Source organism: Rhamphochromis sp. 'chilingali' (assembly GCF_963969265.1).
Source record: "Rhamphochromis sp. 'chilingali' genome assembly, chromosome: 2".
Taxonomy (NCBI): Eukaryota; Metazoa; Chordata; class Actinopteri; order Cichliformes; family Cichlidae; genus Rhamphochromis; species Rhamphochromis sp. 'chilingali'.
The window spans coordinates 42,544,679-42,568,557 of record NC_137930.1 but is presented as its reverse complement, the minus strand read 5'-3'; the positions used below and the strand labels follow the sequence as shown (position 1 = coordinate 42,568,557).

General features: G+C 38.8%; 1 protein-coding gene across 4 annotated transcripts in view; it reads left to right on the top strand.

The window, feature by feature from the left end:
* The window catches only part of mapk8ip1a (mitogen-activated protein kinase 8 interacting protein 1a), a 29,009-nt gene extending 13,268 nt beyond the window's left edge, over positions 1 to 15,741 (top strand). For all 4 annotated transcript variants that reach the window (XM_080875220.1, XM_080875221.1, XM_080875222.1 and 1 more), the window contains 10 exons: positions 360 to 926; positions 2,383 to 2,931; positions 4,117 to 4,347; positions 4,789 to 4,864; positions 4,958 to 5,124; positions 5,212 to 5,315; positions 8,100 to 8,210; positions 11,731 to 11,801; positions 11,970 to 12,068; positions 13,175 to 15,741. In XM_080875220.1, the coding sequence (XP_080731346.1) occupies positions 360 to 926; positions 2,383 to 2,931; positions 4,117 to 4,347; positions 4,789 to 4,864; positions 4,958 to 5,124; positions 5,212 to 5,315; positions 8,100 to 8,210; positions 11,731 to 11,801; positions 11,970 to 12,068; positions 13,175 to 13,247 (2,048 nt within the window). In that variant the 3' untranslated portion in view covers positions 13,248 to 15,741. The remainder of the gene's footprint in view (positions 1 to 359; positions 927 to 2,382; positions 2,932 to 4,116; positions 4,348 to 4,788; positions 4,865 to 4,957; positions 5,125 to 5,211; positions 5,316 to 8,099; positions 8,211 to 11,730; positions 11,802 to 11,969; positions 12,069 to 13,174) is intronic.
* Positions 15,742 to 23,879: the final 8,138 nt, after the last annotated feature.

Sequence of the window (23,879 nt, the reverse complement as noted above, 5' to 3'; positions counted from 1 at the left end):
GACTCAAGCTGCAGATCAAGCATACCAGTAAGCAACTAATGGCATAATAAGTCTGTTCATGCACTGTTAAAGTCTCTGTTTTCCTGAGTTCTTTTTTTTCTTGTTTTTCTTTGGAATCCGCGGCTGTCATCCTTTTGTCTAATGTAACAGTGGAATTATTTGTGTGGCAAGCAATGATGACGTAACAGAACAACAACTCCTTCAGTCAGGAAAACATCATGTGTGTGTTTTTCTTCTGCTGTTGCTGTAACAGGATTAACAGCTTACCATAGGCTACTTTGAATATCCCTCTGTATACCGTATATCTGATTGCCTAATACATAATCTGCTGCTTTTGTTGTTTGTGTGTATGTATTAAGGGGATCTCGCTCCACTAGATGTCCAACCAAAAGCTGAGGACAAAGTCCAGCACAGCACTCAGCGCCGGCCAGCACCCAAACCTCCAACAGCCAATGTATCCAACAGCAGAGCCAATGGTCAGGCTGCTGCCACTGGCTCAGACACACGAGCTCGACCACGGGAACAATCAATGCCTGGAGCTATGCATACACAGTCTTCCCGCACACTAAGGAACCAGAGGAGAGCAGGAAGTGGAGGAGGAAGAGGGGGAGGAAAAGGAGCAACAGTGATGAGAGACAGGGGCCTGGGCGACCTCAGAGGAAAAGATGGAGTGATAGATAGAAGAGGAGGACGACCGTGTGAAGAGTCAAAAGCAAAAGACAAGAATGGACATCAGAGGCCAAGGGAAGAAAACGGACTGAAAGGCCGAGCAGCTGATGGGAGAGGAAAAGGAGGCACTAAAGGAGGCAACAGAGGAAGCGCCTTAAAGTCGAATAAAACTCTGTCTAATAAGGAAGTCTATCTGCCTGCTATGGTGGTGCCGCGCACACCCATAGTACAGAGAAACCTGGAGACAACACACCAAGGTATTGAACCAAGGTTCACACCAATTTTTTTTAATAATCATTTCCTGTTTGGCAGTTTTAGCAAACAGGATCATGGTTTCGTCTGTGAAACACATTATGCTCTCTGCAGGCTCCTCTTTTTATTAATTTTTACATTGATTTTATTTTATTATTGACCTTAATGTCTGCGTGGATATTGGACAGGGGGTGAAGACCAGGTTGGTAAAAGGAGAAGAAGTTGGAGGAACAGAAAAAGAAAAGTGACAGAAAGAAAGAAAGAGAGAAACATGCCTGGAAATGAGAGTGAGAAAATCTCTTAACGGACCATCACTATCAGGAGGAATGTTATTATTAGCATTGAAAACTAAAGTCAGAGAGACGTCTGTGTTGAGATAGATATCTTTTTTAAATTTCTTTAAGTCATTACATTTGAAATGAGCTACTTATATTTCTGAAATCAATTAAAAAATATTAAGTAATTAAAAATACATTACTAGAGTCGACTAATGAAGGATTTCTGTGCCTGATATTGCTTTTGAGCCAAAGCTATTAAAAGAAAATCAGAGATCCAGGGTTACGCTTGATTTAAAATCTTGCATTAAATATATGTTATAGTCATGGTATACCCTTAAACCCTACAAATGCACCTTTTAATAAAGTTAAGTATAGTTGTGATGCAATCTATAGTACAGCATAGGCTCTACTGAGGTCCAGCGCAGTACTAGAAATGTAGTTTCCTAGAAATTTCTCCTTTTTTTTCCCTCTCTATTTTTGTTTCTTATGTAGCCCCCAATGGTCACCCCTATGAAAAAATTCTGAAAAAACTCACCCTGCATAAAAAACTACTTTAGAGCACAGAAAATATTTGCAGGTTTAATAACTGTTGCAGTGAACAGGAAGCCTATAGTTGTGTTGTGCGAGGCGGCACCAGAATGCTAATATCAACCTGCTAGCCTACATTTCAAAAGCTTCCTAGAAATTTCTAAAGGCAAATAGTCCACACAATTTTATTTACATTGGTTGGTTCACCTGTATTAATTAGACTGAACCCCCACTTTACTAATTAGAATTGTTTTAGTATTAGCAGTTGCCAGCTTTCACCATTCATATCTCACTGAGCTCAGGCAAATGTTCCATTTATAGCTACAGGTAGAGATATAAATGGGCTATCTATAAATAATTCCCCGTGTTTGTGCAGTGCACTACAATATTTGATGTTTGAAAATTATTCCCCTGGGATTTGATAAATACCCAAGTATACTGTGGGACTATTGTAAATTCTATTACCTAAACCTGCAAACGTATTCTGGAACCTTTGTTAACCAATTGTTAGAATTCCCTTGATATCAGCTATAAAGAATATGGCAAAATAAAACGATCTTAGAGTATAACCATATGTGTGAAGTTCATCTGTGTTATCTAAAATTTTACAAACTGGAAACATTTGACAATGATGCTCCGTGTTTTGTATTCTTAGACCAGAACCATGACAGGACCCAGGACAACCCCTCTGTCCTCTCCCGGTCCAGCAGTGAGGGAGGGTCCAACAGGATGTCCCTTAGCTCAGACACAGAAGGACCCCCATCAGGGCCTCTGCATCCCTCTCTGACCTACCGAACTAACCCTGACATCAGTGAAGAAGAGGGGGAGGGAGTTCCAACTCCATGCCTAAGCTTACAGAATGATCTAACGTGCTGTCCCACAGGTAACAGCAAAACGGACTGTACCACTGAAACAGGGGTAGACCCCAAGAAAGAAAAGGATGACAATATCATGGCCTCTGTGGCTAATCAGACTGTACCAATCCGTGAAACTTTAACAGGGTTAAATTATGACTCTGTTAAATATACTCTGGTGGTGGATGAACATGCTCAACTGGAGCTGGTGAACCTCAAGTACTGCTTGAATGGTTACAACGAGCACAATGATGACAGTGATGCAGAAACGGTCTATCAGTCAGCCAATGAGGATGAAGACCCACAGTATGTGGAGCAGAAGAAGAAAAATGAGGAAGCAAAAAAGAAAGGTAAATACTTCTGCTAATTTTTAACATGCCCCTTGCACATTTCTGTTTTTAGAAAAGAAATAAGCATATTTTATGGCTACAAAGTGTAGTAAGGTATATCTAAGGCCTACAATCTCACATAACATTATATATATATATGAGTAATAGCAACTCCCATTTCTTCCGGGATTAAAACACTTTTTCCCTTTTAAAAAAATATAGGGAGGAAAACAGGAAGACCAATTTGCCACCATACGGTAGCTGGTGATCTGGCAGAAAGTAAAGGTCTGAGCTTAAATACTGCCGCTGCTGCTGATGACCTGGTTGCAGCAGATGGTGGTCTTGGGGCTCGAGTTGCTGGTTGAGTCTGGTTGAGTCTCTCTCTATCAATTTGTCTGAGGATGAAAACCAGAACTTAAACATTGCTCGTACCTCAGGGGTACAATAAGTCTCCCAGACTTGGGAGATGAACTGACGCCCCTTGTCAGCCACGACTTGTACTGTGATCCCGGGTAACGTGAAAACATGGGCAACAAGCAGTTTGGCCATCTCAGGTGGACAGTTCAGAGGGCAAGGAATTGAAAGGATGACTGTCTTACTGTTTGAGGCAGGTAAACTGATGAGTTTAATGTGTGACGATGGCACAGTCATAGGGTCTGTGCGGGGGCAGACATAGAGCCTTGTCTTTGCTAAACATTTCTTGTAGGTCACGGTATTCCTCCAGCGGATCTGATAGATTAAGAGGAGGTGTGTGTACTGAACCTGGGCTGGTGGGTCCACAGGGTTTTGGAAAGTCTAGAAAACTATTTCTGAAGATTTTGCTTAAGAGCGTTAAGATTGTGTTGATGAATAAAGATGGTCATATCAAATACGGACTTGAAAGCTTGTTATAATTATACAAACTCTCTTTTACCTTTTGCACACACTTCAGTAAATCACTGCACCTATGTCCGATTTTAATAGCAAAGACTTTTGAGCAGAGATAAGTATCTTCTGAATATCAACAAACATTGAAAGCATGCCATGCTCTTATTGAATTACAGAAACAAGTAGATAACTTAGTACAAAACCTTGTGTAACACCACTGACCAGATTAAATTATGACAATTTAAAAAGAGAGAATACTGGCGAAGTTGAAATCAAACCTACACCACCTGCTCGTTCCTCTCTGCTCTCAGTATAACCTGTCTTTTCTACTGCTCCAAGAGAGGAGGGAAGTGGCGGAAAAAAGAAGAAATGAGGAAGACGTGAAGAAGAGGAGGGAGGAGGAGGTGAAGAGGAGCAGGGAAGTCATGCCAAGATCCTGCAAGCTGTCCAAGGTAACATCATCCACAACGTCAGAGGAAGAAGAGTCGAATGGTGGAAGAGCTTGTGCTCCCATAAGCAGAAAGTTCCTCAACCTGTTTGCCAAGAACGACAGCCAGAACAGTGCCACAGGTGTGTATTTCCAAACTTTTTTTCACACACATCAATACGTGCCATTGCCAAAAGATTTGCTGTGTTTCCCAGAATAGTAAGAAGGAGACTCCAGAAGACAAGTAGTTACTTTAGGGGAAGGTCTTTAACCCATCAGAAAGACTGGAGCAGCAAGAGCAATGATATGCTGCAGTATTGCTGCAGTATTGACAAGTATTTTGGTTTAATTTAAGCCTTCCAATACTACATTATTAGAAAATGATGCAGGGCAGCCATAATTTTACATAAAAAATGAAGCTTTTCTAAATAAATGTCAGTGGATGCTTATTTTTTTTTTGTTTATTTTATTTTGATTCGTTGCTTTTCTTTTCTTTCCTTGTTTCCCATTAGATGTTGAGGATGGCAAATATACAAACTTTAAGTAGCTGATTGTGAGTATAATGCCAGTGATGTGTTGTTCAGGTGCTGGCTCGTTTGGTGTGTTCTCCTGTGTTCTGGATGGAGTGGAGAGGCAACAGAGTCACAGAGCTGTCTACAGGTCAGCACACATGAACTTACACAAATTAACTGTGCCATGTGCAAAGAGTCACATGAATCTGAAATCCTGTACTTTTTCTCTCTATGGTTTTAGGTTTGTTCCTCGTCATGCAGATGAGCTGGACCTCGAAGCAGATGACCCTATCTTAATGTTGAACCAGTCTAAGGACCTGTGGTGTCAGGGTTACAACATGAGGACTGGGGCTATAGGCATTTTTCCCGCCTTCTATGCTGTCAGGGTGCCCAAAGAAATTGAGCAAGGTGCGTTGCAGCACACTGGATTGTGTAAAGAGAATTTCATCAGCTGCAACGATGATTAAAAGCATGTTTTCTTCTTTCTTCTTGCAGTTCAAAAAGATGGTTGGATTGAGAAGTTCCTGGTGCAATATCTGGGTTCCGTTCCGGTTCCCATCTACACAGGCAAAGATGTGCTGTGTGCTGCAATGCAGAAGGTACAAAAAGTAACTGTTAAATTAAAGCTCACAGCTGAAGTATGGACTAAACAAATTCATTAACATAAATTATCAAAATCCCCCAAGAATCAGATAAAATATTTTTTTTAAATAAAAAACAAATGAGATAAAGGCAGCTCTTCACACTGATATAGAAAAGGGAAGTTTTAAGCCTAATCTTAAAAGTAGAGATAGTGTCTGTCTCCCAAATCCAAACTGGGAGCTGTTTCGCCAAAGGAGGGGACTGAAAACCGAAGGCTTTGCCTCCAGTTCTACTTTTAAATACCCAAGAAACCACAAGTAGGGCTGCAGTCTGAGAGCAAAGTGGGTGATGCAGTACTATGAGGTCTTTCCGATAAGATGGGGCCTGATTATTAAAGACCTTGTATGTGATGAGAAAGATTTTAAATTCAATTCTGGATTTGGAATGGAAGAAAGCAGTCCTACATATTTGTTTAATATGTGCTTTGAAGGACATATCCTGGTCAAAAATGACTCCAAGGTTCCTCACAGTGTTACTGGAGGCCAAGGTAATGTTATCCAGAGTAAGAATCTGGTTAGATACCATATTTCTAAGATTTTTAGAGCTGAGTACAATAATATACAATAATAACTTCAGTTTTATCTGAATTTAGAACCAATGTCAAATTATGACTTTTTAAGTAACAGTTTAACGACTGGCAGCTTGAAGGCCTGTGGTACATAGACGATTAATAGAGATGGGTTAATCCTATTTAAGATTGAAGCATTAATTAATGGCAGAACTTGCGCATTTGAAAGTAATACAAGGGAGTCAAATACTTCTGATTTGAGGCTTTTTTTAAAGGAGTTACAGTGGTATTGTTGTAAGTTAAATGTTATTAGGAAATGATCCAACAAAAGAGAGTTTTCAGGAAACACTGTTAAATGTAAATGTTAAATGATCCATTTCAACTAACATCATCCTGCTGTAACCAGGTTTCTGTAAGTCAGAGTAAATCAGTGTGTTGATCAGTTATTAATTCATGAAGTAACAGGGACCTGTTAAAGAGACCTAATGTTTAATAATCCATTTTTGACTGCTTTACTCTATGGTGCAGTTGTGGATACTATATTGTTCTTTCGTTGTTTTATTATGTTTAAATTGTTTTTTACTCACTTTTTGGTTGGTTTTTTAGTGGTCTGGGAGACACAGTTTCTAAGGGAACGGGGCCTCGAGTGAATAAAAGGAGGAAAAAAACTGCGGATAGGCGTGTAAGACTGTAACTTTGCTTCCTGGTTCCAACTCAGGACAGTCATGATTTTTTTTTTTTTTTTTTTGGGGGGGGGGTTAATACATTACTAGAAATGAGAGCTGCTCCGTCCAACTTTGGATGGAGCAGCTCTCCTAACAAGACCAGGTTTTGCCCAGAGAGCTCATATGTGGTGTTGGTATGTGCTGTTCTAAATTTCATTTAAAACTTGGGAGGGGCATGGTGTCAACAACCAGATAGCAGCTTGTGTCAGCACGGCCCCTCCCGAGAACCCTCAATGTCTACATAAAATTGAGAGGTGAGGTTGAATAAACAGAGTGCCAAGGGCCTATACGTATGTGTCGTGACAATGTAAATAATTTGAGTGTCTAAGTTGTGGAATAAAATTGAGGCACAGGTGGCCAGGAGGGGACGGAGGAGGAATGCCTCCCCTGCACCTCAGTGACGCACCTGTACCTCAAGGCCCTGCATGTGTGGTGGTGTGATGGAGCGGAAGGGGGGAGGCAACTGGGCATGGGAATGAAAGGATTGGCTAGGGGCAGCTCCCCCGCTGACCTCCATGGGCACGCCCGTCCCCCTGAATCCACCAAGGGCAGGGGCCCTGGGTCCATTCACACCGGGGCTCACAGCAGCAGCACCTCCAAGCCCCACAGAGCATTGGGCAGCATTACGTGCATTTTCCATAGAATTATGTCTTCATTACTGACTTTCATTCAATATATTGAAAGTTTAGTCCAGTTTCAGTCAGTGTGTTCACAGTACTGTGCAAAAGTTTTCGGAAGGTGTGAAAAAATGCTGTAAACAAAAAATGCTTTCAGAAATATAAATGATTGTTTACTGGCCCCATTCTGCAGCAGGACAATGACCCCAAACATACAGCCAAAGTCATTAAGAACTAGCTTCAGCGTAACAAAGAACAAGAAGTACTGGGAGTGATGGTATGGCCCCCACAGAGCCCTAATCTCAACATCATCGAGTGTTGTACATGAAGAGACAGGAAGATGTGAGGATGCCTACATCCACAGAAGATCTGTGGTTAGTTCCCCGAGATGTTTGGGACAACCTACCATCCAAGTTCCTTCAAAAACTGATGCTATTTTAAAGGCAAAGGGTGGTCACACCAAATATTGATGTGATTAAGATTTCTCTTTTGTTCATTTGCTGCATTTTGTTGATTGATGAAAATAAATGGTTAACACTTCCATTTTTGAAAGCATTCTTTGTTTACAGCATTTTTTTCTCACCTGCCTAAAACCTTTGCACAGTACTGTATACTGTTTGATACTTTTTATTTGTTTATCACAGTTTCTCTTTCTTTCTTTTTTTGTACAGAAAATAAAAGTTAAATTGAATGGGGTTGCATATAATTCTATTGTGCTTTTGGCATAATGACAATAAAGATTTTGATTCTGAAAAAAGCTTTTGAAGAGATGGTTAAAGAACATTTTCCCGATGCCACTTTCATACTTGATTCATGCGGGATTAGTCCTGTTAGACTCAAAGCAAATCTCGCCTGGCATGATTACTAACTAACTGTGTGTTTGTGTTACAGGTAGCATACAACAGGCGGTCAGCGGGTCAGCCTCCATCAGCCTGTGCGCTGGAAGTCAGTGTGAAAGGGGTGAAGATGAGTGTCCAGGATCGGTGCCACTCCGCTCACAGGGTACAGCACTATTCTCTCTCTTCACACTTTTCTTTACTCACAGAATGAAAATGGAACTCTGATTTATAGAAGGAATTTTTAAAATGTATGTATTTTACAATAAAGTAGTATTTGTTTGAACAGAGAGCACATTTGAATATTAGACTACTGTTAAAATGGTGCTAAAACCATTAAAACAAATAGTGTTTAATATGTACAATAAACAATAATAATAAACAATAATATACCAATGTTAAATCTCGCGACACCGTACGTGACTTAATCTCGCCTGCTTTGGATCGTGGTTTAAGGAAGGCATCCATCTCAGTCAAGTCGAGCAGCCGCCTCTACTTTTTTTCCAACATGCTCTTGAACACCCTTGAACGGCTAAAGAATTGGTGCAGCGTTTCATGATGAGAAGGAAATCCGCATTATTTCTCCAGAATCCAAGGTTTGACTAACGGACCTCTCATTCAATAAATTTCAGTTTTTTTTATTAGCAAATCACAACAGTATTCATTAAAAGTTCCTTTACATTTCAAGGTAAAAATCCTACAATAATAAAGAGACAACCCCAACAATCAGACAGCCCCTTATAAACAAGCACTTGGCAACAGTGGGAAGAAACCTCCAGCAGATCCAGGCTCAGGGAAGGGAGCCATCTGCCATGACCTGTTGGGGTCGAGGGGAGGAAGACAGGAAAGCTTAGACCTTCCTAAAGAGGCTGAGTGGTGTAATCCTATAGTTGGAATAGACGCGTCAGTCCCCCGTCTTGATGATGGGAATTATGAACCCAGTCTTCCAATCCAGAGGCACAACCCCACATCTTGAATGAACATTGCAGAGGCTTGTCAAGCAAAACATCTCTACAGCATCCAGGGTTTTTAGGAACTCAGGGTGAATCTCATCCACCCCTCTGGCCTCTACCAGACTCCTCTACATGCCTTTCGTAAAATAAGAGTCTGGGAACAAGGATTAAGAAGATCCTCAAAGTATTTCTTCTTATACATTTTCTATTCAGCAGCTTTAATTTAGCATTTTCTATTCACGTTTCCCATTTTGCTTTATATGTATTTCCATTTTCCATCCTAATATTTGGTCTCTACGGAGCCCCTCTGATGACATGGTCCAAAAAATAAATAAATTGTGGCCACAAAATACTACTTCGTGGGCACGAAATGGGTATAACGTGCCCACGAAATACTTATTTGTGGCCACGAAATACTATTTTGAGGGCACGAAATAGGTATAACGTGCTCACGAAATGCTAATTTGTGGGCACGAAACACTTGACCGATAACCGTGATCCTTCCCAGACCCTTGCAGTTGGTTGACAATAAAATCTATCCCGGCATCCAGGTCGTACTTACATCTGTAAAGCAACTGGGCTCTCAATAATAATATTTGCTACATAACTTTTGCACTGTCCACTTCCTGCTGTGACAAAACAAATTTCCCACGTGTGGGACTAATAAAGGTTATCTTATCTTATCTTATCTTATCTTATCTTATCTTATCTTATCTTATCTTATCTTATCTTATCTTATCTTAATATCCTGTTTAAATGTCTCTCCGTAATAATGGTTCCTTGCATTGCCAGGCTTTTCAAAATGCATTTGTAGCTCATTCCCAGCCTAAAATAAAAGTCAATCATACTGTCTCTGTCCATGGTGTATAGGTTTAGCCTACTCTTATGCTTATGTGTCTACGCAGCTGTCCAGGAATTGTATCAATATGGTGTGCGCACGTTATCTATTTCATTGCCACAAATGCGTAATTCGTGGGCACGTTATACTATTTCAAGGGCACGAAGTAGTATTTTGTGGCCACGATTTATTTAGTTTTTGGACCATGTCATCAGAGGGGCTCCGTAGGTCTCATATCTCTACTTGAATAAATAATTAAAACAAGGATGGATTTTCCTCCTGGGATTTTTTGTTCACCATTTCACATATGCCATTTTAATTTTTAAAATTCCCATCTTTATTTATTTATTTATTTTTTTATTAATTTTTATTGAAAATATTTTTTTCTGTTGTTTTAGTCTTCAGAAAAGAAACTGTTTTCATCCACATTTATATGCTGTTTCTGTTTTCTGTGTGTGGTTTGTGGCTTAGCATAGGAGGGGTGGAGCAGTGAGTTCAGGGTGTGGTGTGTCAGAGGTTGACCCACACAGCTGTTCTCCATTACAGGGTCATTCCTTCCCTATTTCAGGAGGATGCTGAAATATTTCCTATTTCAGGAAAAGGCAGTTAAAAAGCTGCGCGAACAAAGTTTGTCAAAAACCCTTATCAATAAAACACCTCTCAACGTGCAACACCCTGTGGGTGGGTCCTTATTGTGGTCACACTGTGATACTATGTCAATTGAATACATTGAGATGGGTTTAATTTCTAAATACAACAAACCCAATATTAAATATTGCATTTTCTTGTGTACTTACAACCTAACATAACCTAACATATTCACATGGTTCATGATTTAAAGCTTGTCATCTTCTAATCAGAGGCCTCCAGCCCATTTGTCAAAGTGTCATTAGGCAAGCTACAAATCCTCAAATTGCTCAGAATGAAGGCACAGATAGAAGCAATGTATTAATGGCTGAATGTGGTTGCATTCTTAGTTAGAAAAGTCCTGCATAAGTTCAAATTTAAGAAGTTATATTCACTATCCATCCATCCATCTTCTTCCGCTTTATCCGGGCCGGGTCACGGTGCCCCCGGGTCACCCTCAGGCGTTCCCAGGCCAGCCAAGAGATATAATCTCTCCAGCGTGTCCGGGGTCTGCCCCAGGGCCTCCTCCCAGTGGGACCTGCCAGGAACACCTCGCCCAGGAGGCATCCTTGTCAGATGCCCGAACCACCTCAGCTGGCTCCTTTCGATGTGGAGGAGCAGCGGCTCTACTCTGAGCCCCTCCCGGATGGCTGAACTTCTCACCCTATCCCTAAGGGAGAGGCCAAGCTCATTTTTGCCGCTTGTATCCGCGATCTCGTTCTTTCGGTCACTACCCACAGCTCGTGACCATAGTTGAGGGTAGGGACGTAGATCGACCGGTAAATTGAGAGCTTCGCTTTTACGCTCTGCTCTCTCTTCAGCACGACGGACCGGTGCAGCACCAATCCGTCTGTTGATCTCCCGCTCCCTTCTCGCTTCACTCGCGAACAAGACCCTGAGATACTTGAACTCCTCCACTTGGGGCAGGAACTCATCCCCGACCCGGAGTGGGCAAACAACTGTCAGTGGCATCATAGCCCCTCTAGGTAGAAGATAATCAACTCTTAGTGATGTACTCATAAAGTTATCTTAAATATAATTGTTGACTGCTACCCAGTGACTTTGCTATGGGACTTTAGTTCCAATAGATCTACTGGTAGTTGATTTCTCCAGTTGTAAGTTACCATTTAACAACATTTTCTAATGTTATTCACTGTAATGAATTAATTTAAATTCTAGCTTAACAAAAGTTTCTAACTATGATGTTAATTTAGAGTAATATTCCAGAATTACATGTTTACATGGCTCTTTGTCTTTGTTGTTATCAGGGGGACCAGTGCTTCCATTTCTTCCAGTTGAAAAATATTTCATTCTGTGGTTGTCATCCAAAATACAGCAGGTGAGTCAAATGCTTTAGATGGCTTGTATTACAATTCCCTCACCTCGTGAGAGATTAGTTAACTTTTATGAACATGAATCTTTCCTGTGTGCTGCTTGCTCTGTTGTTTTTCATCCTGCAACAGGCTCAATTGAACCTTTGGAAATAATTGTTTTATTTGCACTGCAGGTACTTTGGCTTCATCACCAAGCACCCTGACCAGCAGCGCTTTGCTTGTCATGTCCTGATGTCACAAACAACTTTACATCCTTTAGCAGAATCTGTCGGGTAAGTCCTACTCTACTGTGTTCTGCTCTGCATTTAATTCAATTATATTTAAGATTCAATGCATATGACTGTCCTATCTATGGACATGCTGCAGAGGGATTATTACTTCTGTAGACACTAGTTTATAGTGTGTTACGATTTCTATCAGGGTTTCAAACTCTGACAGATGAAAGCTCTGAGAAAGTAGTGTCTTTTTAATTGTTTTATGGGGGGAAAAACACATCACCGAGGTTAAGTACAATTCACTATGGTCACTATGGTGTCCAGTAAGTAACAAGGCTGATGTTGGGAGGCTTTTATTAGCTACAGTTTTGTTTTCATCCTTAACAAAACAACATGGAGATATAACCTGTTTCCAAAAAAGATGTTAGGCTGTGTAAAAGATAAATAAGAAAAAATATAATTACATTTTTTTATTAAAAGAACAGTGGAATATTTTCCAATGTTACATTACAACCTTATCAACAACAAAAGTGCTGGAAGCCCAGGAGGCCAGTTGTAGTTTTAAAAGCTAAATGTTTTCATGCTAGATGTGAGATTTTAAATACCCAATTAATACCTATACAGCAGCATTTCTGGATTCCTTTTATGTCTCGTTATTTCTTTGCCATGTAGAGTTTTAACTTGCGTTAGTGGCTGATGGGAATGGTCTTCACTGGCACGATTTTCATGAATTGGCCTGCGAAATGATTTCTACAACAGAACTGTGTTAAATGCAGAAAGCTGCGGGCCTTGACTACTTGGTTAGGTTCAGGAAATAAAAACATTAGACAATAAAAGGTTTATAAAAGGATCGTGTTTTGGGTTCAAATATAACAGCTGCCATGTCATTCAAAGAGCTTTTTTCTCGATGAGTTCCCTTTGAGGATTCTCAGCAGCACATTCACACACATAAACACTCTTCTGTTGAAATATATTAGGTTTAAAGCTGATTTTAAAACAATTTTTGTTTATGTACACAAAATAAGTACAATAGGGTCACATTTTGCCATAACACTGGCTGGACCATTAGAACAAGTCAGTCTGGCTTGTAGCTTGTAAATCAACCATTTCCAGTGACCTGGTCTGCTTGGTTATGGAATCTTTTGTGCTATTTTTCCCAACAGGAGGGCATTCCAGCAGTATTACAAGGAGCACGTCGGCTACTCCTGTCCCACTGAAGACATCTTCATTGAATAATGCCTCCTGTCCATCCATTCTATGAATTTAATATTCACTATGTGCATGTAAGCCTGGTCTTATATACCACCAACTGGATTACCAATATATCTTCTTTGCATGGTGGGTTATTTCTTTTCTAAGCTGCATCCACTAATACAGCAAGCTTCTCCTTCTTTTGGCCATATCACAATATGAATAATTCTATGGATTGATAGGGACACGTGGGATTTTTCACGCCACAGAAAGTTACCAATAGTTAAACAGAGATATTGAATATTAATGCATTTTATTTGCAAAAATTATCTTAATTAACTATGCATGGATATTGCATATATACAGACTACCTTCAGAGCTACTCTAGCCCACAAAGCCAAATCTCAGCAACTACAAATGTTGCTAGAAAAAATCTGAATCATCCTTCTGATATTAGCAATTACCATACAAACAATCTGGCACCATAGAAACATGTCAATATCTGTCAATGATTGTAAGCAATCTAATGAGACAATGTTTAAATAACAGTGTTAGTCATTGAATCACATAACATTATAGGAGCTCAAATAAAACACATGAGTAAAAGCTCATAAGATTTAAAGTAGTGGTCCTAAAAACTAGCTGGAAGTGCAGCTTCTGATTTTATTTGATTAAACAACCTTTGAAGTACATATTTAAATGTTCAGAGATACATATATTTAACTTTAGCTCATAAGTCCTGGGCAACAAAGCTTTAAGCAGAATAAAAATTTAATTATATAACTTAAATATTTGTTAGATTGTTTAAGAGCCTTAAAACTTAAGAGCCAGGTCGCTGTGGTTCAGGTAGGAGAGCAGGTGTCGACCAATTTGGTTGGTAGATTGAGCCCTGGCTCCTCCAGTCCACATGTCAAAGTATCCGTGGACGAGACACTCAACCCCAAGTTGCCCCTGATGCATCTAGAAGCACTAGATAAAAGTGGTGTGAATGTGTGATTGGGTGAAAAAGACTTGTGGTAGAAAGTCCTTTGAGTGCTCATATTGAGTAGAAAAGAGCTATATAAGTACCAGTCCATTTAACATTTAAGTGCTGTTTGCATAGGTAATCATGTATGACTTTTTAGGGTTAGTATGGAGTTCAATGAAAACAAAAATTTTAAATAAATTCTTCCTGAATTTGCAAAGAGTGCGCAAAAGAAAATAATCACTTTGATGATTGAGCAAACAACCACAAATAACATCACCCGAAAGAGACTTCAAATAGTCACAAAACAACTACCAAGAGATGCAAGACACAGGTGAGAGAACGTTTAAGTGTATTTAGGGGCTCATAGTCTCAGGATGAATCTATGGTCACCAGCCATTAGGATTCATGATCATTTGTTTAAACTCACATGGCAGTCTGTCCAGTATTTGTATAGTCTATGAAACTGATGGGTGACACTACATAGTTCAACAAATGGAAAAACAAAAAAAATCTGGTTCTTCTAGTTAAACAAATCTAGAGATGTTACTGCTTTTCTCTTTTAGAGTGAGGGAAAAATTATCTGATGCCCTGCTGAATTTGTAAAGTTTACTCACTTATAAAGAAATGAACACTCTCAAATGTTTATGGTAGTTTCATTTTAATGGAGAAAGAATGACACACAAAAATCCAGAATAAAAACATAAAAGTTCAAAATGTATTTGGACGCCATTGAGTGAAATATGTATTGGATTTCCAAGCCGTTTTCTAGTTACCTGAAATGATGGATATTGGGAATGTCATTACTCCAGAGTTGAGTGCATTCTTATAGTAAAGTCAGAAACACAAGGAAAAACTTTTTTTGTCTAAGGACGGTTGAGCCATTCATGTATCGTTACCAATACAATACAGTACTTTTTTTGCACTTTACAACCCGACTGCTGCAACACTGGCTGCACGGATTAAAGATTTTACAGTTTTTCTAATGTTTGATGTTCACTGCCATCATCTTGGACTGTTAACTTGGGGTTAATTCCACAAATTCAGCTTCTGCATGTATAAAGGCTAATTTACACTGCCTGTAGCCCTGCTCTCAAAAACTGACATAGATGTAACTCTGTATGTGTGGCTGGTTTTAAGAAAGAAATGCTTAAAGTTCAAGTTTTTAGAATATGTGTAGCGCCATCTTGTATCAGTTACAGAACATTACATCATCGGGTTGGTTGGAGTCAACAGACATTGCATTAGTTTATGTTAGCTAACTAGTAACACAACCAATAACCCAGGGAAAAATAAGGACTGTAAAATTTTTGTGCTGCTTTTCCTCACCAGGCCTGAACTGTGCAGTCAGCTGTTAAAACAGTTTCTCACAAGGTGTGATCAGCACTATTTTATGTAATAATATTCTCTTTTCCCAAGCATATCCAAACTGGGTTTTTTTTGTCACACCACAAACATAACTATGTTTTTTACCAAAACACGATTGAAAATCTTAACGTCCATCAGCATGTCCATAGGAAAAAAAATTTTTAAATCTCCACTAGTGCTGTCAGCGTTAATCTCATTAAAATGACGTTAATGCCATAACCGCATTAACGCGGCAAATCTCCGTTAGCGAGTAAGCGCGGGTCGCCCCGTGCGTGGGGCTGCACGGCATCAACGCATTAGCACGGTTAGTTCGTTAACGCATTAGCGCTGTGCAACCCCACACACAAGGCGATCCGCGCTTACTGGCTAACGGCAATTTGCCACATTAGTGCGGTTATGGTGTTAACGTCATTCTAACGAGGTTAACGCTGACAGCACTAATCTCCAAATTACGCTCCCCCTCACTAACGTTTGGGCTTCACTTTTCTCCAGTTCAGTTCAGTTCATTTTTATTTCAAACATATACATTCACCAACATTTCATAAAATCTTTCCATGCAGTTGTTTGAAAAGGCAGAAGTATATACTTATTTAGCCCGACCCCCTCAGGTTTACATCCTCATCATCTAAATTTGAACAACAAAAACGTATACAACGCCTTCAACTTAGAACGTAACATCACAAAAAAATATTTTCTCATGTTCAACTAAAACTATATTTAGATTTGTTAATTTGCAGAAAAAAATAAACGTCACTTTGACTGCTGTCTTGGGTTAATTGCATTTTCTTCATTCTTATACTTATTTAAAATTTCTTTTTTGAGTTTTATTTTAAACTGGTTTATATCACATTCTTCACTTCTAATATTTGTCCATCACACACATCGACACATTTTTCCTGCAGTTCATGGGATTCCCAATCGTGCTTTGGTAAGAAACGTAGTTGTGCTTGTGGTGTGATTCGCATGTAGTAATCTGTTATGCTGTAAACTGTCTGGATGTGCTTGGAAAAAAGAGAGACTCTTTTATTGCATAAAATAGTGCCGATCGCATCAGCTGATTGCGTGATTCTGTACAGCCAGAGGAGGAAAAATCTGAGTTTCTTACTCCAGCTTGTCCGTCCAGTGAATCATCTGTCGCCTGACTCAAAAACAGACTCTCCTCCACACTGTCCTCACTGTCCTCCACACTGGTGTGCTTTGCAAACCCGAACATTACGCCTTACAGTTCTATTTTCCTGTTTTAGTGTAGCTAGCCAAACATCGAAGAGCCAGGTACTACTAAAGAGACAGACAGTGAAAGTGGACAGTATATGCTTATATAGCAGAAAAGTGATCCCCTCAAACTGATTTTTAGCTTTAGTGCTTTTAGTGCATTTATTATCCCCTCAGTTATTGGTTGTGTTACTAGTTAGTTAACATAAACTAATGTAATGTCTATTGACTCCAACCAACCGATGATGTCTTGTTCTGTAATGGCACAAATAGCACTAAAAATGTTCTTTAAATGTTAACGTTGAGCACTATTTCTTCAATAAATAACTGCAGATACACAGACAGAGTTACATCTATGTCAGTTTTTTGAGTTCTGGGCTCGATGGTGTAAATTAGCCTTTATACATGTAGTGTTTCATGTCCACTTTAAACTAAAATGCACTTTTAGTACTTTGTAGACAGTGTTGGTCAAGTTACTTGAAAAAAGTAATCAGTAACTAATTACTGATTACTTCCCCAAAAAAGTAATCCCGTTACTTTACTGATTACTTATTTTCAAAAGTAATTAATTACTTAGTTACTTAGTTACTTTTTAAAAACACGATTTACAACCTGAATAGGTGATAAAGTGATAGATCTTCAGCCCAATTCTACTTTTTCTGCATAATCCATCATACAAAATGTAATCAAATGGAAAAGTCTTTTTTTAAAACTTGTTTTATTAGTTTTAAGCTTTTAACTTTATGCATCAAGCAAAAATTTAATTATATGCACCATTCTCTGACTTGAAGAAATTTGTTTAACATTTAAACCTATTTTCTGCACATTCCAGCACATAAAATAAAATATTTTTTGTGTTTACACTCAGTCTTTCAAATAGATGCAAGTAAAACACAGCAGAAAATAAATAAAGTCAAAGACTAGCGGTCCTTTTGCTCTATTTTCACCTGTAAAGCAGGAGTGGGGTAGGCGGAGGTTTACCCTGGTGCAGGTGTGCCGCAGCGGTCAGTTGAAGAATCCGCGAGTTTCTCTGTGAATTTCCCATTATGTCGTTGCGCACTAGGAGCTTGTTTAGGGGGGGGTTTCGGTGTAAAAATAAGTTTTCTTCTCACGCACAACGGACACTAATGTTTTTGTCACTTTTTATGGAATCAAACTCAAAGTAAGGTCAGTGCTTCCACGCTTTAAACGCTGCACGCTCATACTCTCTCCCGCACTCGATATATTATCCATTGTTGATCTGCACACAGCTGTTGCCACGAACGTCGCACTCGCTTACGTCACTGTTGTGAGACACTCTCGCAAAAAAAATCACGGTTTTAGTAACGCAGTAACGCAGCGTTCCTACGGGAAAGTAGCGGTAATCTAATTACTGTTTTTGCAATAGTAATCCCTTACTTTACTCGTTACTTGAAAAAAGTAATCAGATTACAGTAACACCCATCTCTGTTGGTAGATAACTCCTTATTGGCAAGCACAGCAGTAAGATGTTTCTTGTAGTTGGTCACCATTTTTTCACACATCTCAGCAGGGATTTTGCGCCCACTCGTCTTTACAGAAATTCTCCAAATCCTTTAATTTTCTTGGCTGCCTGTTGGCAACTTCAAGCTTCAGTGCTGATTCTCTCTACAGATCTGATTTATAGGATAGAGGTCTACAGACTGGCCACTCCATGATCATAATGTTCTCCTTTTTTAGCTGCTCTGTTGTTTACTTGTTTGTATTTAGATAATTTTCATGCTTTAAGACCCATGTACAACCGCTCTTCAGTGTTCTAACTCAGGGAAGAAGGTTCTCATCCAAGATCTTACAGTACAGCTCTGTCCACTGGCCCACTCAATGTGAAATTGTTTTGGTGGGCATGATTAATGTATAAACAATGCAGGTTGAGACCAGGAGTATCTCCAGTGTACTGAATGATTGATTTATTGTGGTTTGTGTGCCATGTGGGCACTCAGAAATCTGTGGGACCCAGAATTCTTACTGGGTTGTAGGGGATCAAATATTTTTTTCGCTCAGGGACATGCAAATCAATTTAGGACAGTTTTTTTTCCTGGATTTTTGGTTGACATCATGTTGCTCTCCATTTGAATGAAACTGACATAGAAATTCAAAACTGTTCTTTTCTTTGTAAGTGAGAAAATGTACATGTTCAGTAGGGATTCAATTAAATATTTGTATGCCATTGAACACTTAGACCACACTTTGAGCTCCAGGAACATAGTCATTCATTTTTAAACAAACTGAATAGTTAGTAAAACAAGAAACTAGTGCATGAATGCTCTTTCTCATTATTAACATTTGATGTAACTGAGTGATACAGGCACTTGAGTTCAAATGATAACGCTTTATTTTACAAGTTTTATATTTTCCAGCTAACGTGGTAAAAACAAAAGACTATAAATTACAAGGATATTTTTTAAACCCCTCATAAAGCCCCTTTTAAACACTTTCTACTTTCCCCCATTCTTTCTTATTTTCTCTGTAGTCATTCACAACTTAAAGTAGGATTTAAAAAATAGCTGATCTATTCTACCTGCTGCAGTGATGTGCAATGATGATCATCTCAGTGACGTAACTACATTCTTCTGATCAAACGAAATTCTTTTGACAATCTTTGATTCAAGTTTATTTTAAAGGTTCCCCCTGCAGTTTCCAAGACAGTATTTTAAAGGACAATAAAAACAAAAAACATTTCTAAAACTCTAAACTGTGTATTTTCTGAACCCCAGACATGACAGTCTACTGTTGATGATCTTTGGAGTTCTTGTAAAGATGTCTCATTCGTCTTTTTTGCTGCTTTCCTTTTTCTTCCAAATGTGGCTCAACTTCAACTCTTCATGCAGCTTTCTTTGACTGCGCACTGATGTACTTGATGCAGACTAATGGGAAGGACCGCATTATTTTAAGCTGAGACATTTTCTGTATTGCTTAAAGCATACATACTCAACCCTTGCTAACAGTTGGAGCTTTAAGTTATCAAAAAGGAGGTAGAAAGTGGCACATGTGGTTTCACAAATGAAAGCCACATGTGCTGGTCACGCTAGGTGGTTGGGTGGTGTGGACACCCAAGTTTATGAATGTGATAACTTGAGCACAAGGTGACGTAGGATTTTGAAATTCATGCCATAGGAGCACGTACTAAAAATCCCAGATGAGTTAGAATCTCAGTGAATCTTCAGTCAGAAGTAAAGTTTTCTGAAAATCCTGTGAATGCAACAACTTAAGAACAAGGGTGATGGAGGATTTTCACAAACCACTAAATATCTTGGACAAGAATGAATCTCAGTGACCTTGACCTCAAGGTGAAGGCCAGAGGTCAACTTTTCTGAAAATCTTTCTGATAATCTTTCAATAATGCAAGAAGGAATTCACGCAGGATTTTGAAATTGATACGATAGGTGCATCTTCTAAAACTCTCGGGCGAATTTGAATCTTGGTGACCTAGACCTTAAGGTCAGAAGTCATTTTTTCTGAAAATTCAAACTTATGCAATAGGGGGCTCTACTAGGAGGCTGAGGTGGTAGCAGTGGCAGCTGCCAGCATTTTCTGTTCTAGGTGATGTTTCACTTTCTTACTGAGGTAAATCACCATGATACTCGCTGACCTTATATTACTTTTGCAATGGTGACTAAGCCTATTTATAAATTATGTTTTAATACTAATCCTTACTCTCTGACCCCTAAACTATGTTTATGTTTTGTAAGTGCAAGTTTTTAAGCTGTAGTTCATCGTTAATTGTTAATCTTGTGGTTTTGCACACAGAACAAAAAACAAAGTAAATGACATTTTGTTGCAGATTAAAATTACATGCAGCAATATTTAATATTTTTTCCAAATCACCAAACACGAACATGCCTGTGGCAATGTGACTCGCAGTTTTGATTCTTCGAGCTGTAGACCCTGTTTAAGGATTTGAGAGAAAACATTAAATCTAAAACCAGAATTCAAAGGTAGTCTACTTACAAATTTCATATGAGGTCAGCAAGTACAGTGTAGGTGTCCTGTTTTAGGATCAGATATCAATGCCAGTAAAACAATAAAATTCTTTGTTACAGTGAGAAAAAAAATCAAGGAATAAGTTTTCATCTAAAAGTTATTTTTTATTACCGATGCTCATTAAGGAAACAATGACAGTTTGTGCTAGTACAAATCTTCCTCTTTTTAATGCACAGAGGTCCGAGTGACCTTGCAGGCATGGTAATGCTATGTTCTGTAGAGCTGATTGGTCAGTAGGCAGTGATTTTATACCTCTCGATCACCAATCAGGATTTTAACCTACAGGTTAGATTCACAGCATAAGTTACCGTGGCGATTTACCCCAGTAAGAAATGCACCGCCTTCATGGTGCAAAACACCCAGGGTGAAACCTGAAGTTCCCTGGATACGCTGAAATCCTGCTTCCTAGTTTAGGCCTCTGGTCATATAAAATGTAGACAGCTGTTCTGCTACCCAGATGTGGCAAAAATCTACTTACTGCAGTTATAAGTTCAGGAATTTGAATCTTTGGTCTTCTATTAAATGTATATGGAATAAAACGATTTGAGCAGATTAAGCCAGTGGAAATAAAGGTGGAAAAGTTTTACACTATATCAGAGCAACAGTGCCTTTTTTTCTATTTTATTTTCTGGTGTAATGATGATGGCTTTCCTCTTTGTCACAGAATCGAAATAGAAACAACAGCCAGTTACAGACAAGCAGTCTTGTAGCTGTACAGGACTTTAGAAGAGGGACGGAGAGGGTGGAGCTCTTATTAAGGAAGGCATATAACTGTGTGGACGATCCCCGACCAAAAACAGATATTAAAAGCAAAAATTCTGGGGACTGAAAATAGGCATCTTTCTGCTATTATAGGTGGTGTGTTTTGCCCAAATATTAGGAAAAGACAATCAGTGCTTCATCTTGGACTCCTCATGCTGTCACTCTTCTTGTATGGGCACTTCTGCAACTTGTCCGTGAGATTCACTAGTAGGAGCATTGCAGCTGCTGTCCTAACACAGTAATCTCAGTGATCTTTATGGTCCTCTTTGCATAAAACCTGAATTTTTCAGGACAACCAAAACAAAGTGGCCTGCATCAAACACACTGTGTCACACCATTCTTGGCTTACATGTTTGTTTCAAGAATTACATTTGCATTACACACAATATATAAGACAGCAAACTTTGTTTGTTGGTTAAGTCAAATATGTACGACTGTGGCTGTCATCTTAGCTGCATCATGGTGAGAGGCTGTACCAGAAAGTGCCCTATGTATTCCACTTCTGTGATTCTAACGCCATGGAGATCAAGTGCACATAACTCAATATAGATATATCCTGTATAGATGTTTGTATAGAAGTTATTATTGTATGCTGCTGGTTTGACAAAAATCTGGGTGTGACACTGCATAATATCAGTGTTGTAAAACAAAGTCAAGATGATGCTGGTGGTGGTTCTTGTCAATAAATCATGTTTACAACTTAATTTCAAAGCAAGACATGTTTTTTTCATAAAATATGAAATGTGTTCAATTCCTAGAAATATTTATTGCACGGAGTTTGTGTGCTACGTTCAGACCTGATACTTTTGATATGTATGTTGCAAGAATACAGTTGAATTATTCAGTTATGACATACACTTTTTTTCTGGTTTCCCAGATAGAAAGATAACATTGAATGATGTTTAGTTTTCATCTGAATCATCATTGTGGTCCAGATTGAAATCTCAGTGCTAAATAAATGTTGAATCAGTGTTAAAATACCGATCAAACCGACAGTGCAAAAGTAATGACACTGAAATAACACAGATTCAAAGTTGTCCTGTTATAATTGATTAATGATCTATTTACAGTTGACCAGGTGACAACAATGATGCTCAAATGTCATGGAATTATAGTTGACCAGAAAATTAAAGCTATTATCAGATGGACTGTTCCATCGCACCCCTCTCAACGTGGTACATCCCATCTCTCCACCATTGAAACATCATGGATTTATGGTTGACCGGGAGACATTACTACACCCCAGATATATCCTCTGTAATACATCAGGTAAGCATTCACTTATTTTCTTCTGTTTGAATTGCACCAAATATATTTTTAACCAACTATATTTCATATATGTTGTCGAACACTCAGCACAGTGATACATATTGTAGATGTGTAATTTAGGCATATTATGTTAGCTAGGGTGAGTTAGAGAAAGGCAGAACTATATATTAAGTAGAAAAACTTAAATCTGAACAAAGTATGCTCTTTCCTTATTTTTTCATATTAGTTTTTTATTTTGTTTTCGTTTTTCGGATAGTTCTGAGTTCTCCTTTACCTACAGGCAGTTGACAGTTAGGACCCAGACCAGGTGGAGGCAGGACATCATTCAGTGTGTTTGATGAATTCACCAGAAATTATTAAATTATTAAACTATTAAATGACAGCTGGGATAGCCCCACCCCGCAACCCTGAAAAGGATAAGCGGGAGCGGCTGGATGGATGGTGAAGTTGTCTGTTGTTTATATGTTAGAGCCTAGTGTTTAATAGTAGAGTTAAAAATGTTTTCATCAACATCCTTATATCAATTAAAACGACATTAGACAAGAAAATTACATTATTTTGAAATATTGTAAGTAATTTGTTTTGTTTAACATCACTTGAAATGCCACTTATGTCCACTTGATCTTTAGTAGTGGCGTCCACATTGCTTCAATATTAACTGAAGGTGCAAAAAAGATCGTATTCGTATTGTATCTTTATTTTGAACATGTTCAATTAATACAACAACAACAACAGAGAAAAAAAGAGACAAATAAAGCAAAACAAAAGGGAAAAAAAGGAATAGTAATTATAAATAACTTACATGTTCAAAAAGGAGTAGGACGCAGCATAAGCTTATTTAATCCCACCCCCTTTCCACTATTTAGTAACTAATAGTCAACCATTTTATCTTCCTATTCATCAAAATTTCTGGGCCATGTGCAATTCCTGAGCTGGGGCTAACACCTCATAGGAATCAGGCCTTGCTTAGGCACTTACGATGAACTGATATACTGTTTCTAAGATAATTTGGTTGCAGTGGTACCAGTTATTTCCTTGGGGAAACACTTAGTGCATGTAATAAGTGTCCCCATGTGATCGTATTTATTTGGGGTTTGTTTGTT